At 48.6% G+C, this 17,176-nt stretch overlaps 1 protein-coding gene across 9 annotated transcripts in view; it reads left to right on the forward strand.

Annotated features, from left to right (window-relative positions):
* The window catches only part of MVB12B (multivesicular body subunit 12B), a 102,169-nt gene extending 89,716 nt beyond the window's left edge, over nucleotides 1-12,453 (forward strand). For all 9 annotated transcript variants that reach the window (XM_043498585.1, XM_038374344.2, XM_043498590.1 and 6 more), the window contains one exon: nucleotides 5,465-12,453. In XM_043498585.1, coding sequence (XP_043354520.1) covers nucleotides 5,465-5,551 — 87 coding nt within the window. In that variant the 3' untranslated portion in view covers nucleotides 5,552-12,453. The remainder of the gene's footprint in view (nucleotides 1-5,464) is intronic.
* The last annotated feature ends 4,723 nt before the right edge of the window (nucleotides 12,454-17,176 follow it).

Below are 17,176 nucleotides of genomic sequence, written 5' to 3' on the forward strand. Positions count from 1 at the left end.
CATCTAGTGATGTAACATTTTATTGCGGCTAGAAAATAACTTAGCTTGCCACTTCTTTCAGAGTAGCAGCCGTGTTAGTCTGTATTCGCAAAAAGAAAAGGAGTACTTGTGGCACCTTAGAGACTAACAAATTTATTAGAGCATAAGCTTTCGTGAGCTACAGCTCACTTCATCGGATGCATCCGATGAAGTGAGCTGTAGCTCACGAAAGCTTATGCTCTAATAAATTTGTTAGTCTCTAAGGTGCCACAAGTATTCCTTTTCTTCTTGCCACTTCTGTGATCAGTAGTAAATTTTTATAAGATGGTGGCACCCAAAAATTCCTGTTGGAACTGGAGCCCCATTGTGCTGGATACGATACAAGCATAGAAAAGAGATCATCCCTACCTGAAGCCTACATGATTATTTCTTTATCTAAAGGACACCAGGTGCTACCCAGAAGAAGAGCCCCTGCCTAGAAGAGCTTACAGTCCAGATGAAAATAGCTTACTGTACAGAATCAGCCATCTAGATGTGATGGCAAAATGTGTTTTCATTTGTGTGGCTTTAGGTGTCAGAGAAACAGGATGATCTAGTGGGCAGAGCACCGGACTGGGAGTCCGGGGACCTGGGTTCTAGTCCTGGCTTTGTTCCTGGCCTGATGAGGGCCTTCCCCTCTCTGTGCCCGGTTTCCTGTCTGTAAAATGTGGATAATGACACTGCCCTCTTACATTCAGTGCTACGAGATCCCCTGATGGAAGTGCCTTTGTCAGAGGTAGGGCGGTGTGATGTTCAAGGTCTAGAAAACATGACCTATGAGGAAAGATTAAAAAAACTGTTGTTTTTTAGTCTGGAGAAGAGAAGACTGAGAGGGGACATAACAGTTTTTAAGTACACAAAAGGTTGTTACAAGGAGGAGAGAGAAAAAGCAATGGGCTTAAATTGCAGCAAGGGAGGTTTAGGTTGGACATTAGGAAAAACTTTCTAACTGTCAGGGTGGTTAAGCACTGGAATAAATTGCCTAGGGAGGTTGTGGAATCTCTGGCATTGGAGATTTTTAAGCACAGGTTAGAGAAACACCTGTCAGGGATGATGTAGATACTACTTAGTCCTGCCAAGAGTGCAGGGGACTGGACTAGATGACCTCTTGAGGTCCCTCCTTGTCCTATGATTTTGTTCTGCCTTCAGAGGTGGCTTTAGCATGGCGAAGGCTGTTTAGCATGGCGAAGACCCTTCCAGCACCGGCCCTAGGCCAGTGGAGCCACGGGGTGCTCCTGAGCTCTGTGCTGCACGCTGCATGATTTAACAGAAATCACTGATATGGGGGGGGGTCCATGTCCAGCGTGTGGGCCCATACATCCCAGGCTCCAGCCAGCTGAGCCCCTGGGCTTGGCCTAACCCTAAAGCCCAGCGAGGCGCTTCAAAGCTCCTGCACACAGGCATTGTCCTCCCATGTCGGTCCTCGGCTGTCTCGGCTCCCTGTGCCTGGAGGAGCTGACCCTGGGCTGTGCAGCTGCTAGCTCATTGGCAAGGCCGGTGATGGCATCGTTGCCAAGGGGCTGTTAACTGCCCCCCCTCCAGCAGCACAGGCCCACACTGGTGCACAGGAGACCTCTCTAGATTGGGTAGGGGAGGAGATTTGAATATCCCTTGCCTTTTGGCCCATGACTAGTGTCCTTTTAGCACCAGGCCCTGAGCTGGTAGCTCTGGATAGAAGGAGCCATCTCCATCCCTTCCCCATGCTAGGAACACCTGCCTCTCCAACTAGTACAACTAGAAATGAGTCTAGGTACCTATGGATCCTCCCTGCCCCTTCGCCCCCTCAGCAGGCCTCCAGTGTCCTCAGGATGGGTCCCCCCCAATGACTTGGAAGGGGGGGGGGGTACTTGTGGCCTGTTGCCCCAGTTCTGAGCACTCCTTGTCAGTGGGGTCTCTGCCAAGAGGGGCAGGCTGCATATCGGCCTTTATGACCTGTGAGTGAGGGCCAAGAGGAAGGGGCATGGAGTCATCCCGTGGGATTGATGCAGTGGGTTCAGTAGAACTGGGTCAGTCCCCAGCTCTGTGCATGCCCAGCTGTACAAACCCGGGAACGCCCCCACCAACACGGCGATAATCAGCACGACTGAGCTCTGAGACCGTGGAATAGACAAACCAAACCCTCCTTCACGCAGCGCGAGCACAGGTTGAGAGCGAAACCTGTGCTTAGGTGCTTTTCCGAATGGGCCCATGCTGCTGTCTCCACGTTCACGAACGACCCATTGTGTGTGTAAAGGCGAGTGGCTCCACTGCACAGACACCACAGGGATGTCAATGCAGGGCTGTAGTTAGAACTGGGCAGCTGTCCTTACACAGCTTCCAGGCAGAGCTGCTTCCACACACATTTTAATTTGCTTCATATGAGTTTGGCCCACAGCTATCCCAGTGAAGGAGTCGATTGGCTCGAGTGCCTGTGGAAACAGCCCTACACTGACTGGTTGGGTTTTCTCCTGATAGGGCCTGCGTGCTCGGCGCTGTACAGACGCAGGGCAAGAGACGGTTCCTTTGGCGTGTTCAGACTGGAAAGCTGGTTTTTAGATGGATGCTAATCCCACGGAGGGGACAAGAGCCCAGTGTGAGCTCTGTCCTGTCACGGGGAGGAGCCAGGCACACGCGAGATACAGACTAAGAACTAGCTGCAGACAGTGCCTGGCAAATACCTGGGCTGAGGGGAAATTCCCATGTGAGCATAAACTGGCCAACTGTGTGTGACCAAAGAGGATCTAACTCATTCGGCTTGCCCCACGCGCTGTGGGTTACTGGCTGAATAGTGCTGGCAGCCGGACCGGGGAGAAGTAGTGTTTGTGGGTATGAAGGTTTAGGCCCAAGTTTAGCCCCTCTGCTGGATCATGCTGTGAGTCTCCTGCCCTCAGTACGTATCCTGCCCCTCATGAGGCACATACACAGGGCTGGTTCATTCACCAGAGGCTGGGCCCATCACGTTTTCCAGGCCCAATCACCACGGCAGCATGTCCCACATTGGTTCCACGTCTGCGTTTGCCAGAGGCGAGGCCAGCAGCCCATGGACCCAGCGCATTGTCTTCCCGGGGTGTCACTCAGAGGGGCTGTCTCAGGGAAGGGGGAGCCGCTGTCCATGCAGGCTCCCTGCTGTCATTCTGAGCAGGGGCGTGAAAGGCATGGTCTGGCCCGAAACGTTGCCCAGAACCAGGCGTGAGGAACCGAGCTGCAGTTTTGTGGTTTCAGTGACCATTATCCCTGCACTTCCTGGGGGGCTGTGGTGCTTTCTGTGTTGAGCTCACCCTCCAGTTCACAGCAGGAAGAAGACCTTTAAAGAGTGGGGTAAAAGCCGCTTTTAACTGCCAGACCTCAATCGACCATGTCAGTGCCTTCCGCTCTGCTCCAAGGCTGTTACTAGCCAGGGTGAAGGGCTTTCGCTGGCATGCCGGTGAACTAGCTGTGTGCTTCGCGTGTGACCGTCACATTTACTAGTCAGGGCCGAGGTTATTTTGCTGAGCAGTGATAGTGATGGGTCAGTTTAAATGATTCAGTATTTCCTCCTTCAATATATTTCTTGGCCGCAGTAAAGGGACTGCTTAAGCTGTGTAACTAGGTGCCCGGGGAAAAGAGGGGTGTTTCCTCTGGACTAGGAGGTCTGGAATGGCTTCTTCATAATCTGCTTGTTCGGTTACTTTGGAGAAGAGGGTATGAACGACCCTAGTGACCAGAGCTAGGGCCAGGGGAAGGGAGTCAGGACTCCTGAGTTCTAGTCCTAACTGCCAGTAGGGTAAGTCATTTAATCGCTGTGTGCTATGTTTTTCCTGTGTGTCCAACTGGCAAGATCATTCTTGTGCCACTTAACTAATTGTAATTGTCTGGGGATCCTGGGCTGAAAGATGCCACAGAAGAGCAAAATGTTTCAGTATTGATGAGAGAGCATGTGCTCAGTTGATTGGTATTGGAAGCGTATGAGCCACGATTTGCCACTAGATGGCAATGCTACCGTACACTTACAGCTCTTCTCAGTGAAAGCCTCTAAGCACTAATGGTCAGGCACAGGGCATTTCCTGGGGATTAATGCTGGCTGGGAGGAGCTGATGGCCAGAGGTTCATTGGGGGATCCCAGCCAGCCATAAATCCTCAGGAAAAGCCCTGGGCTGTGGTTGTTATTGCTGTTGGAAGATGGATTTCTGGCAGGGAAGCGCAGTGTCCTTTGGTCTGTGCAGGCAGGGCATCTCTGGAGACAAATGCCCTGGTCATGAGCCAGCCGGCCAGGCCGAATCCTGCTGACCATCACACTGGGTGTCAGAGCGAATCACTGCCCAGGAAAGGCCTCTGCTGGAAAGGCCTCAGGACCTGACGTTGGAAAGCGGCTCTTTGCGGGGTAGTCTGAGTTCTGCCGCGCGCAGCCGAGGTCGGTCCTGTTCTCAGGGAAATCAATGGCAAAGCTCTCCAGGGCCCCTCTTCACAGAAGTATGCTGGCTTCATGTGAGGTTTGATTTTCCACATGGCCACACTTTTGTTCCATCTTAAACCCAGTATATTTCTGTTTATTTTAAATTGATTATGAACAAGTTTAAGCTAAACTGAAATAATGAAATAAGAGCATCTACTTGCAGGGTTGCACCATCTAACTAAACCAGTTTAATTAATTTAATTAAACTGGTGCAAGTTTCTGTACCCACGCCGAGAGGAGAAGTATTTCTCCCAGCTGCTTTACATGATAGATAATATGTTCCAATTTATCCCAGCACAAGGAGCTACTTAATCTGGAGGAAGGAATTCCCTGCATTCCCACTGACAGTGTTCCTGCTGGTTCCACTGGCTATACCAGCATCACTCTGGGAGCTTGGCTATGGACCAGTGCTTGGAAATGCTAAAGAGCATTTGTTCCCACTAACTGAGAATTGTTTTTCCATTTATTCCTTAGCACAGGTCTGGATTATAATTCAACACTTTAAACAAAAATGAGTTTTTGGAGGAAAAGCAAAAGAATCAGCAGGGCTTGGGGGACACCCCTGCTTTCTCTCAATGAATGTTGTGCAATGTATTGAGCTGGCAGCAGATAGCAATGCCACAGGCTTAAAGGGCTGGTTTGTGGTGGAAGGGGCAGCAAGTGTGACCCTTTGCAGCATCCTGTAGTGGCCTTCTCTGGCCAGTGCACTAGGCAGCACTGGTGGGAGCAGGGCTGTGGGCAGACTGGGGAGAGCTCTGTGCAAGAATGCAGAGGGGCTTGTGGGCGTGCATGGAGACAAGGGGCACATTGCTCACCCAGGTACAATGTGTTGCTCTGCATTAACAGCTCTGAGTGCCGCACCAGGGAGCAGGGCGTACCCCATTTTACCCTCCACTGGGTGGCGAGAAGGCTGGGTCTGAGACCAGAGCTTGCGTGCTGCTCTCCGCATCTGGTGCTAGTGATGCAGCTTTAGCCTGCTCCCTCGCATCGTTGTCACTCCTGTGTTGGTCTCTCTCTTTTTGTTTTGCTCTCTAGTATGACTACAGCTTCAGGACAGAGCAAAGTGCTGCTGCCCGGCTGCCCCCCAGCCCCACTAGATGTCAGCAGATGCCACAGTCCTGAGGAGCGAGGGAAGGCCGGCTCCCTGGAGACACGGCGCATGCGCACAGATACTACTGATGGGAGGCGAGCCCTGATGAGCAGTGTTACTGGAACCCTTCTCGGCAGACAGGGCATTTTTCTAATGACTTGCCTTCTTTCCTGCGCTTTCCCTGATCATTTTGTACATGTTGTTTCTGAGATTTGGACTGTTAACCCTTTCTGCCAGGCACCCTTAGCCCTGCTGGGACAATTCCTGGTCAAAAGTCCCTTAGTTAGAGCCTGGCAGGTGGGTTCCTCAGTTCTCCCTGCTTTATAGCACCTGCTGCAGCATGTTCACTTCCATACGGATTTGAAGTGAAATGTTGTACGCCATGAACCCCAGCTCATGGGAATCTGGAGAGATTCCTAGCAATGAGCCCTGCTAGGGATAGAGCGTTTGGGGAAATGAGGCTAAAGATACAGCCAGTTAGTCAACAAATCACAAAATGCACCAGCTTAAATTGGGAACTGAGGTGCAGCGGGATAAACTGCCCCAGCTGTCCCCCTCAATACAGCAGTATTCTCTGGTATGTGCAGGGTCACAAAATCATCAGTTCAGCAGTCCGGGCGCCTTTCAAGTCCTTTGATTAGCAAGCTAACCCTGAGTTATGGTAAACCCTTCATCTGCTTCTCCAAGTCAAGACTGCCCGCAGCTCACTTGTGGCCAGGATACACCTGAGACCTTGATGGTTTTTGTTACTTTCAGCTCATGTAGCCAGGGTCGCTTGCTCAGTTCCACTTAGGGCTCTCTGCCAAGTCGCTGGTAAAGTGCAGTAGCTCAAAGAGCACAGGGATCTCAGTGGACCTCTGCCTGGCACAAAGAGGCTGCATGTCCATTGCCTGGAAGTAGAGGATTGTGGCAAATGTTGCATAGCTCTCTCTGGCCTATGGAGAGCCAGCCAGCCAGACCTCTGCAATGCCATCCTGACTTCTCCCAGCCACCTGAAAGCTTTGCCATGACGTTGTCATAAAGTGGCATTGGAACCTGCCAGTTACTTTGGCAGTTTTCAAACATTTGCCCCAGCTGGCTGCTAAAAGGAAAGAGATTTGTGCACCCTGTCCCTGCACACTGCTGCACTCAGAGAGGGAAATGCTAAAACCTGACCATGTCGGACAAGGCTGAGAGTTCCACTGGGCAAGTGTATGATGCATTAAACCCTGACCTCAGCATGCTTACAAGTGGTGACCCTGACTCATTCCTGAGTCAAATGCATGTCTTGGTGAAGTCTGTTGCTTTAATAAGTTCTTTAGAAGCATTCATCTTAGCTCTGTGCTGCTTTTCAAGTCTGCTGTGGAACAAAACTTTATTACAGCAGTGAAATGGCATTTTTTAAAACTAAGTGTTAAAGTGTGCAACTTTTTGTATTGTAGAAGACAGGTTGTCTAACCCTATTAAAATGCAATTGCCATAGTAACAAATACTGGTATTGTAGCTCTGGGTTTGGGTTATTCGGACCCGCTTTGCACTGCTTTTGACTTTCCTGAGTTCTCTAGTCTAACAGAGTGTTGACTAATAGTAGGTTTTGTACTGTTGGTTTGTGTATTTTGTATTTGTACATATGTAAAATATTTCTTGTCCAATGATCCATTTCTGGTTTCAAAGCACTGTACCATGTTGCGGGGGGGGGGAATAAGTGCAAAACACCATAGCATTCTGGGTAGAACCTGATTCCAGGTCTCTGTTTTGACTCTGCAGACCAGTCTCTCTTTTACTAACTGCCTCTTAGAGACCAGCTCTGTTGCTGGAAGAATGGGAGTATATGGTTATAAAAGGGTCAGGTCTGAGCACAAGAATTAAGGCCTGGAATATTTGGCATCAGCTGGTATAGGCCTGGGTGACTCCCAGAAGGTGCTCCTTTCTTTTAGGGTTCCAAAGTGGATTTTAGTTATTTTCTGCTGCAGGAAAGCAAAGCCAGCCTTTACTGCCAAGCTTTACAGAGGCTAGATTGATGGTGCTGACATCAACCAATGAACATATCATGGAAGCTAGCATAGTCAGCCTGGTCATTCTGCTCAGGTTCACTTGAAGTTCAAATTCACTCCACGCTGCAGTCGTTTGTCCATCCCATCCATCTCTTGTGTTTTCTGCCTTTCAGCTGTCTGTAATTTGTCCTGTAGTTCATTGTAGATCAATTTGTAGCTCCCTCCGTGGCTGAGGGCAGCTTTGTGGACATAGTAACAGGTAGATCAAGGTTTTCTGCAACAATGATCCTAGCGTAAGGATTCATAGATTCATAGATACTAAGGTCAGAAGGGACCATTCTGATCATCTAGTCCGACCTCCTGCACAGCGCAGGCCACAGAATCTCACCCACCCACTCCTACGAAAAACCTCACCCAGGTCTGAGCTATTGAAGTCCTCAAATCATGGTTTAAAGACTTCAAGGAGCAGAGAAGCCTCCCTCAAGTCACCCATGCCCCATGCTACAGAGGAAGGTGAAAAACCTCCAGGGCCTCTCCAATCTGCCCTGGAGGAAAATTCCTTCCCGATCCCAAATATGGCGATCAGCTAAACCCTGAGCATATGGGCAAGATTCACCAGCCAGATACTACAGAAAATTCTTTCCTGGGTAACTCAGATCCCATCCATCTAATATCCCATCTCAGGGGATTTGGCCTATTTACCCCGAATATTTAAAGATCAATTACTTACCAAAATCCCATTATCCCATCATACCATCTCCTCCATAAACTTATCGAGTAGAATCTTAAAACCAGATAGATCTTTTGCCCCCACTGCTTCCCTTGGAAGGCTATTCCAAAACTTCACTCCTCTGATGGTTAGAAACCTTCGTCTGATTTCAAGTCTAAACTTCCTGGTGGCCAGTTTATATCCATTTGTTCTTGTGTCCACATTGGTGCTGAGCTTAAATAATTCCTCTCCCTCTCCTGTATTTATCCCTCTGATATATTTATAGAGAGCAATCCTATCTCCTCTCAACCTTCTTTTAGTTAGGCTAAACAAGCCAAGCTCCTTAAGTCTCCTTTCATAAGACAAGTTTTCCGTTCCTCGGATCATCCTAGTAGCCCTTTTCTGTACCTGCTCCAGTTTGAATTCATCCTTTTTAAACATGGGAGACCAGAACTGCACACAGTAGTCTAGGTGAGGTCTCACCAGTGCCTTGTATAATGGTACTAAAACCTCCTTATCCCTACTGGAAATGCCTCTCCTGATGCATCCCAAAACCGCATTCGCTTTTTTCACAGCCATATCACATTGGCAGCTCATAGTCATCCTATGATCAACCAATACTCCAAGGTCCTTCTCCTCTTCCGTTACTTCTATGATAGTTAGTGTCACAGAGCTGCCCCTCCCCACACACTGAAGCTGAAGAATTGGGAGCTTCTGATTTAACACCAGGGTAGCTAGTGCGTGGTCCAGAGTTCTGCCATGTAGATCTGCCAGATGAAGGTGGAGTGTCTCCTATGGGAGCTGTCATCTCAATGGACAGCTTCTCCTCATTCCAGGAGAGGCCAGACTCAGCTGCTCCATTGTAGACACATTTCAGTGGGCAGCACAGGTTGCTGAGAGCAGGCCAGTGGCCCCATTGGTTGGATAGAGCTTGGGTTCTCCTGCTCTAAATCAGAGCTAAGCCAATATCTGTGGTTCTCAAACACCGATTGATCCTGGGGGCCACCGATCATTTTCTTGGCACCCTTAGGAATGTCTGTCAGAGGCTGCTGCGTTCGGCTCAGCAGACTGATCTGTGGAAACCATCCAGCTCTGGTACAGCTGAAATGTTGGGACAGCTTTTAAATCTGATCTGGAGCTTTGCCTTCTTATTTGTGGGAGTAGCTTAAAGTGCATCAGTAGCTCTTCGGTCTCAGAAATTAGAGTCGATGCTATAAGCTGCTTCGCAACAGTGACAGTGCATTTTTCCTCAGCACCTTCTGAGAGACAATACACACAGCTTTACCCTCACAACACATGCCAAACACTGGATCACTCCAGGTGTTGACAGGCTGTCTAACTGGGACAAGGATTTGTTCAATGTAGGCTTCCTCCTCCCCGCCCTCTCCCAGTCCTTGCAGAGCTGCTTCAGGGATGCTGAAAATGAACACTTGACCTTCACATTTGTGCTTTTGCAGTTTGCCTGTGACACGTCAGAGATTTTCTGTGCATAGGCTTGGCCAGCACAGCTGCAGACCTGCACAAGTGTGTAGGGCGAGTGGGGTTTGTTGGGTCAGGATCCATGGACGGTTGGTCAGAACTTCTTGTGCATTCTCAGACCTGCTCGAATGCCTGTGAGTATTTCCTTAGACAAGAGGGCTGAGAGTGCAATGCAGGGAGCAGTCTAAGCAGATTGACAATAGTGCAAGTGATTTCCTTTGGAACTCGTGAGCTATGGGGCGCTTCCCCCCCCCCCCGGTCTCTGCAGGCATCACATCAGTATTTCAATATGCAGGTGTAATTACTGAACAGTAATTTTCTTATTCAAAATAACTCCATGCAGGGCTGGCCCTGGTTCCAAGTGGTTACTGCTCTCCACTGGCAAGTGGATTTCCCATTACGTGTTTTACTCCCCATGCAAGGTGTGAGTTCTCCAGTATTGGCCTGCACAGTCCCAGAGGAGGGAGTGTGTCTGCTGCTCTGCACTGAGCCCTGAGATTGAGGTAGGAATGGCTGCAGAGGGGTCATGACCAGGCCTCCTTGACAGAAGGTATGGGGGTGAGTGGATGTAAAACAGAAGGGCTGGTTCCTCCTACCTGCAATGAGTGTGTCTTGGTCAGCCCACGTCTATCCCCAGAGAAAGCTGAGGAGTGTGCAGCATCCACTTGGAAGAAGAAGAAATTACTTTGTCAAATAATCATGAAATCTCCTGACACTGCTCATGAGACGGTGTTGGGAAAGTCGGGGGTTTGCTTACAGTCAGATGAATTATTAACAGTGATGCACTGCCCTGGGATTTCCCAGGGTGATGTTCCCTTAGCAAAGGCCAGAACTGCAGTAATGTATGCCGATAGCTCCTGGGCCAGCCAGGTAACTAGATTGTGAAATCCCATGTAGTAGTAATAGAGAGGGAAGGATTTATTCCCAGAGTGATGTAGCCTGTGAATATTGTGATAAATGCTAGTGTGGCTAATTGGCCGATACCTTCCCTCATCACATAGCCATATTCATGTGGGATGAGACTGTTCCTAACCCTCCTTCCATTGCTGCGTCCCTTGCCTGGAATTCACTCTGAGCAGGTGCTTTGTAGGGACAGTCCGTTGTGATCCCGCTGTGCTAGTTAGAGATCAGTATTCTGTGGTGCTGAGTTTATTTGGGTTTTTCACCAGTCTTCTAATTTCTCAAAACCAAAACTGTCAAAGACAGAAGAGGCCGAGCTGGTCTCAGTGGACTCGGGCACAGCACTTCACAGTTTTTAGGCTTGTTAGCGGAGCCTCTGAGATCCCATGACCCACCGCCACCTCTGTATCTCCAAAGGGGTGTGTAGAGTGAGAGAGATAGGGTTGGGTGTGGCTGGCAAAAGCCATTTCTCAGCCTTTTTCCCCCAAGCAACCTTTGTCTCCCTCTGCCTTTCCTCCCCTCTGCCCCACGCTCCCCTCACCTTTCCTTCTTCCCAGGCCTCACCTGGCCTGCACCTTCAGGCTCCACTTTTTGTGAATTAAATTTCCATACAAATTGCTAAAGGAACTGAATATTCTGCTGATCCCAAGTGGCAGCGCCCTATGGGAAGGGAGCTGTGGCCTGTTTTGTCCATCCCAGATATCTGCTTGCCTCAGTGCTGGGGCGTGCTTCTCATCAGCATTCAGCAGCAAGATCCTGACTGCCAGGCTCAGCATGGGCCAGGGGCAGCCATCTTGCTGGGAAGCAACATAATGGATGGGAGCCAGGGATAGAGACAGATTAGAGCTGAGCTCCAAGCTTTTCTACTATGGGGTTAAACCATCTGAAGAACGACAGTGAGGTTTGGTATTTAAAATGATTTTTTGTATAACTTCAAAGCCATTGTTGAATCTAGTAGAACTGGATTTGTGGCCCCTTTCCCTGAGCTCCCAAGAGGTGAGAGCAAACAGCTCCATAAGCTGGCTGCCTCCTGCACTCGGCTTTACCCTTTTTTTTAAAAAAAAGTGCAATGGCCTTGCAGTGAGAGGAGCTTTGCTGGTGGAGTCTCACCCCATGGAGCTGAGCAGAATAACTCCAGCTTTCCACAGGATGAGACAGGCCTTGTCCCTGACACTGACTCCTACAGGATTTATGGTCCCCATTATGAGTTTCACATTATGCATTTAGGGCAGAATCGACCCTGTGCTGAGAGCCAGCAGTAGGCCTACATGTCCTCCAAATAGCTTAAGTGGGACATAAGTGGTGCCTAAGTCTTCTCTGGATCCTCTGCATAGGGCTGAATTCCGCCCATCACAAAGGGTTTGTTCATATTATTGCATTAACTATTACCTCAGCCTTTGAGCCTTGAAGAACCACTTTAAGGTAAAGCTCTCTCTGCGGCAATGAAGAGAGAGGATAACAGGACACACTTCAGCACTGGTAATTTTGAGCCATAAAAGTCAGACATGGTTGTCAATAGGGGAAGTGCAGTGCTGCTCAATTTTGTCTGTTCATTTGGTACAGGGAAACCAAACTGGTTGAAACTTTCTGGGTTGTTTGTTGTGAAACGAATTCCTAACAGCAACAATTTTAATTGTCGTGTCATAGAAATGGAAAAGAAAAACCTTTTATGCAGTTGTGAAATGTTTTTAAGATGCTGCATTTTTGTTGGGCTATTAGAAGTGAATTTACTGTGCATTAATCTGATGAATGTTATGACTTTTTATATTTATTTTAGATCACCCTCTTGTATTTTACAAAGGGAAATTTCATTGTGTGATAACGTAGTCTGTATTCTTAATATAATTGCTAAATAAAAGTTTGTTTTAACTGGTTTGCTCTCCCTGATTTTTTTTTTTTTAAATATGAAGTTTAAGAAACTTAACACACCCTTAGGAACAGAGGTGTGTGTGTGTGTGGCATGACTCCGGCCTGGAAGAACCAACCTGAATAGTGAGAAGGCGTCATCAAGTTCCATGAAGATCCAGTGGTCGTCAGCCTGCTGCAAAGGTAGGACACAGAACCATCTGTGGTGGTGTTGATTTCAGTGTTAAGGACATCTTAGGCCATCTGAACTGAACGTAGCTCCTCTTTCCCACTCCAAAATGCTGTCAGATAATAAAGACTTTAGGTCACAAATGATTTGAGTGCATTTGGGTCAGTGCCCTAAAAGTGAGAGGCTCCTAGTGCTGCAACTGCTGGCAGTTGGCCTCTTCTAACTATCAAGGTGGACAGGTTGTGCCAAACCACTTCTCCACCTCCACTCCATCGGTCTCATTGCTCTTCACATCAGAGTCCAGATCTGAATGCTCTGAAAATAGTTGAGAGAAACCAAGGAGAGCAGTGAAGTGAATTTACACTTATTCTGAACTGAACCACTGTGTAAATTTCTTGGCACTGCTCCATGGAGTTGCCTTTATCATTTCTTGATGAGATTCAAGTTGGGTTGATAAAGGCAGTAGTGTTGATATAAAATACTTCTGTAAGGCATTGACACCACACAACATTTTGATAAACCAGAATTATACCAAATCAACATGGCACATTATAAGTAGGGCCCTAACAAATTCATGGCTGTGAAAAACATGTCACAGACTGTGAAATCTGGTCATGTGTGTGCTTTTACCCTAGACTATACAGATTTCATAGGGGAGACCAGTGTTTCTCAAACTGGGGGTCCTGACTCAAAAGGGCACTGCAGGGGGGTTGCAAGGTTATTGTAGGGGGGTCACGGTATTGCCATTCTTCTGTGCTGCTGCTGGGGCACCACCCGCAGAGCTGGGCCCTCGGCCAACAGCTACCCCTCTCCGGCTGCTGAGCTCTACGTTGATAACAGCCTACAACTACTACTACCAGTTACTCCTTGAGCTCAATGGCAGAGGCTTGTGCTGTGGATCTAAAGGTCCCAACCCCAATGACGACCCATGTGGTTCTGCAGGATGGAATTTCTGGGTTTTTTTCAATTTGCTTTTTTTAAAAACCTTAGAAATTGCACCCCAAAAAACTGTCAAAGTTGAAAAATCAAACACTCAAAAGTTGGGAAAAGTCAAGAGTTTAGGGATTCTGTGGAAAAACAGTGAATCACATGAATCCTCTACATATTTCCTGTCATTGGGCACGTCCCATATGTATTTAGCTGTAACTGTGTAGGGTGAGTATTTCCAGTGCATAGTCTTTTCATTAATTACAAAGTTTAGCGACCTCAAAGTCCTTGTAATTAAAAACTGTATTATAAAGCATACCCAAAAAGGGGCCAAATTAAGGTTGCCAGAGAACCATAAATCTGGTTTTTCCAAACTTTTCAGGGCTTGGCTTTGCAATCGAAACAATCTTTTAACGTAGGGTCTCTGTCATTGTGGGTATGTTATGCATCCCTCGATCCTGTACTGAAACGCTTTGCTGTATCCAGAGCTCCAGGATTAGCGCTAATGCAGTTCACAGTGACGTGTCCCATTGGGGAAGCCTCACAATGCCAAAGATTTCTACTGGCTGAAGTGGCACAATGCATCATGCTCAGTATGGAGCGTGTTCGATAGGAACATAAATTAAAGGACTAGGGAGCACTCTGTGCATCTTGGGGTGGGCTCGCTTGTCACCGTTCCAGAAAGCTCAGTCAACAAGAATTCGCAAAGTCCAAACTTTAAACCTCCCTCCAGTTCCCTGGTCACTGCTTCCTCTCAGCACATAGTGACTTGGCAGCATTGTGTCTTTTCCTCACCCAAATGGCCACCCACAGAGCCACTCTCCGTTTCCGCGTTTCCTGTTTGAAACTGGACAGACATGGTGAATCCAGGCTGCATGTGCTCCAGGTTGGTCCCTGCCAGAATGTGAGAGCTCTCTCCAGGCCAAGAGCTGCTCTAATCAGCTCAGAGTTCCAAAGCCTTTTTACAAATGTTATAAACTGGAATTCTGCAGAGTTTTATAATTAACTCTGAACTACAGCCCTGCTCTGAGTTATGGGGCAGTACCCGGCTCCTACGGTTCACTGCTTCCGCTGCACAGAACTGGGCTGCACTTTGCTTGTTGACTACCCCGGTGAAAAATGTTTTAGTTGCACCAGAGGGATATTGCTGGGACTGGCACTGAGCGAAGAGAGGCGGAGACATCTCCTAAGGTGAGATCTGTTCGACGGTTGGCTCCTAAAGGGTGTGGGGAGAAGCCCCATTGCTGAGCCAGGGTTGGAACAAAGCCTTGAAAGAAATCCATAGTATGGAACAGCCCTGCCTTGCTTGGGGAGGGAGAGAGGGGTGCTAACATCTTTTATCTCAAATTGGGATTATTAGATTTCATCCTATGTTTTCCCTAGGAAGCGTAATGGAATAAGCTGCTCCAGAGCTTCTACAGCACTAGTAGATGAGCTGCGCTGCCTGGCAAGTGTAACTTTACAGATTAACTTGTCCTTGTGGTTGGAGAAGGAACTTCAGGTCCCAGCTGACCTCCCTCTGGAAGGCGATCGTGGGGGTCACACAATGTTTGGACCGAACAGAGTGCCCAAGCTGGGAGCGATGCAGGGATGTGGCCGGCACGTCACAGCCAGACGCCACTGGAGCCTGTCCCCAAAGGGGTCCCAGCGCCCCTGGTGTGTGAGTACCAGGGCCCAGGCAATGACACTAGTCAATAGCTATGGTAATACCTGCCCAGAACTTGGTGCTTAAGGCTGGTCCCTTGCCCTGAGGAACTGGGAGTTCTGCAGAGACGAAGTGCCCAGGTCAAAGAGGGAGGGAGAGCCCCATGTCACTCCAGCAACTCCAGAGGGTCTCTCCCCAGGTGCTTCCGGTGCCAGCAGCTCGGCTGTGCAAATTGCAGGTGGCAGTTACATCTCCCAGAGCGGGAGGGTGACCGAGTTGTGTGTGGTGGAGGGCTTTATGCGCGGGGCACTGCCTGTGTATCGTCTCTTTGTGAACTACAAGGACTAACAGCCATACGCTGGCTATGCTCTCCCCTGCCTGGGAGGAGATCTCCCTCACTAGTGGCATATCGCTCTCCACAGGGTCCTTTCACCCAGTGCTGGGACAGCACAGAGGAGTTGTCTGGAGTTTGGACCGGTGTTGTGGGTGGATAATGAACGTCCACAGGGCTCTCAGAACAAGTGGAACCTTCCCTGTGGCACCGTGCGGGTGGTGAGCCTGGGAAATGTGCCAGGGCGGTTTCAGCGCTCAGGGTGACCTGCCAGTGTCAAGCCGTGGCCGACCGTTTCCATCCGGGCTCTGAGCTGAAGTAAATGTTTACAGCTTGCACTGGCACTGCAGCCCCCCGCTGCAGTGTAAGTGAACAGCCAGGAGGCTGACAGCAGAGAGTAACTGAGATGCATCACAGGCTTAATCCCTCCCCTTTCAACAGCTACAGCCCACCTGACGGGTATCAATTATATTGGCCATAATAGGAACATGTGTCTGTATATGGGCAGCAGCAAAACTCCAATCTCGGGGGACTGGAGAGACAGGCTGCCCCAGAATCAGAGCAAGAATATTTTCAAGACACACCAAATAAAGAGGTTTGCCTTTCATGCTAGAGATTTATTTCTAAATTGTACCCAACCTGACACAGTAAATTGTGACCTTTGGCTGCTTCTTTCACCCCACTCCTCTTGCTAACTCAAATATTTAGTCATCTTTAAATTCAATCAGATGAATAGCTGACTCTCTGAGATTCTCTGCAGGCATGTGTTTTATAACCTCCCTTTTCAAATCAGCACCATTTCCCCAACCAAAAAATAAGAAACTTCATCTTAGAATTGCGGTAGGTGCCTCCCTGGCGCCTGCTGAATGGGGAGGCCAGTGGTAGGAGGTGGTGAGTTGGATGTAAAGCAGAATTAGCCCATCCCAGGCTTCCATGATTGAGCTCTTCTCCTACTGTCCGTATGATGCATTTAAACCCGAGACCTTTCTTAGGAAGAGTGCTGTGCTCAGGTAATGACTGCGAACATCAAAGCACCTCTGGGTAATTTGCTCTTGCTACTTTAAGTGGCCAGGCTCTATAGCCCTTCAAAGTGTGAGGTTCTGCATTTCTAGGCAATAGAAGTACAATGTTCCTATCAGAACGACAGTGTCAGAGAATCATGCAGTAATGTCTCCAAAGGCCAGGGGGCAAATCACTTTCATTCAAAGTTTTATTTGTATTTGTGTTTGCACGCACGTACAGGATGCAATACTCCAGACTTTACCAAAATCTCTGTTCTCCTGGGTTCTCCTAGTCTCCCTCTGCTCTTTTCATTTCCCAATAGAGTTCATCAAAAATGTTGCCATTTTTGTTGAAACGTCCAAAAAAGGGAAGTTTTTTTTCAACCCAAAACTGTCTGCCTTCCCAAGTAACTGATTCCCAGTACTTCCCCCTGAAACAATTTCAGCCCCGAGGCTCTGTTCTGAAATTACTGTTGTCATTGGGTTCATTTCTGGGAGGCAGATACCTACAGTGGGACTAACACCACACGGTTAGGAACTGCACATCTGTTCCATGGGAGCAGGAGATACCTTCTAGGCTTTTAACTGCCTCACCTTGGAAGGATGGTGCTACCTTCGCCCTTTGCTTGTCAGAGTGAGGTGGTAGAAAAGCTTTGA

The sequence above is a fragment of the Dermochelys coriacea genome, chromosome 16 (assembly GCF_009764565.3).
Source record: "Dermochelys coriacea isolate rDerCor1 chromosome 16, rDerCor1.pri.v4, whole genome shotgun sequence".
Taxonomy (NCBI): Eukaryota; Metazoa; Chordata; order Testudines; family Dermochelyidae; genus Dermochelys; species Dermochelys coriacea.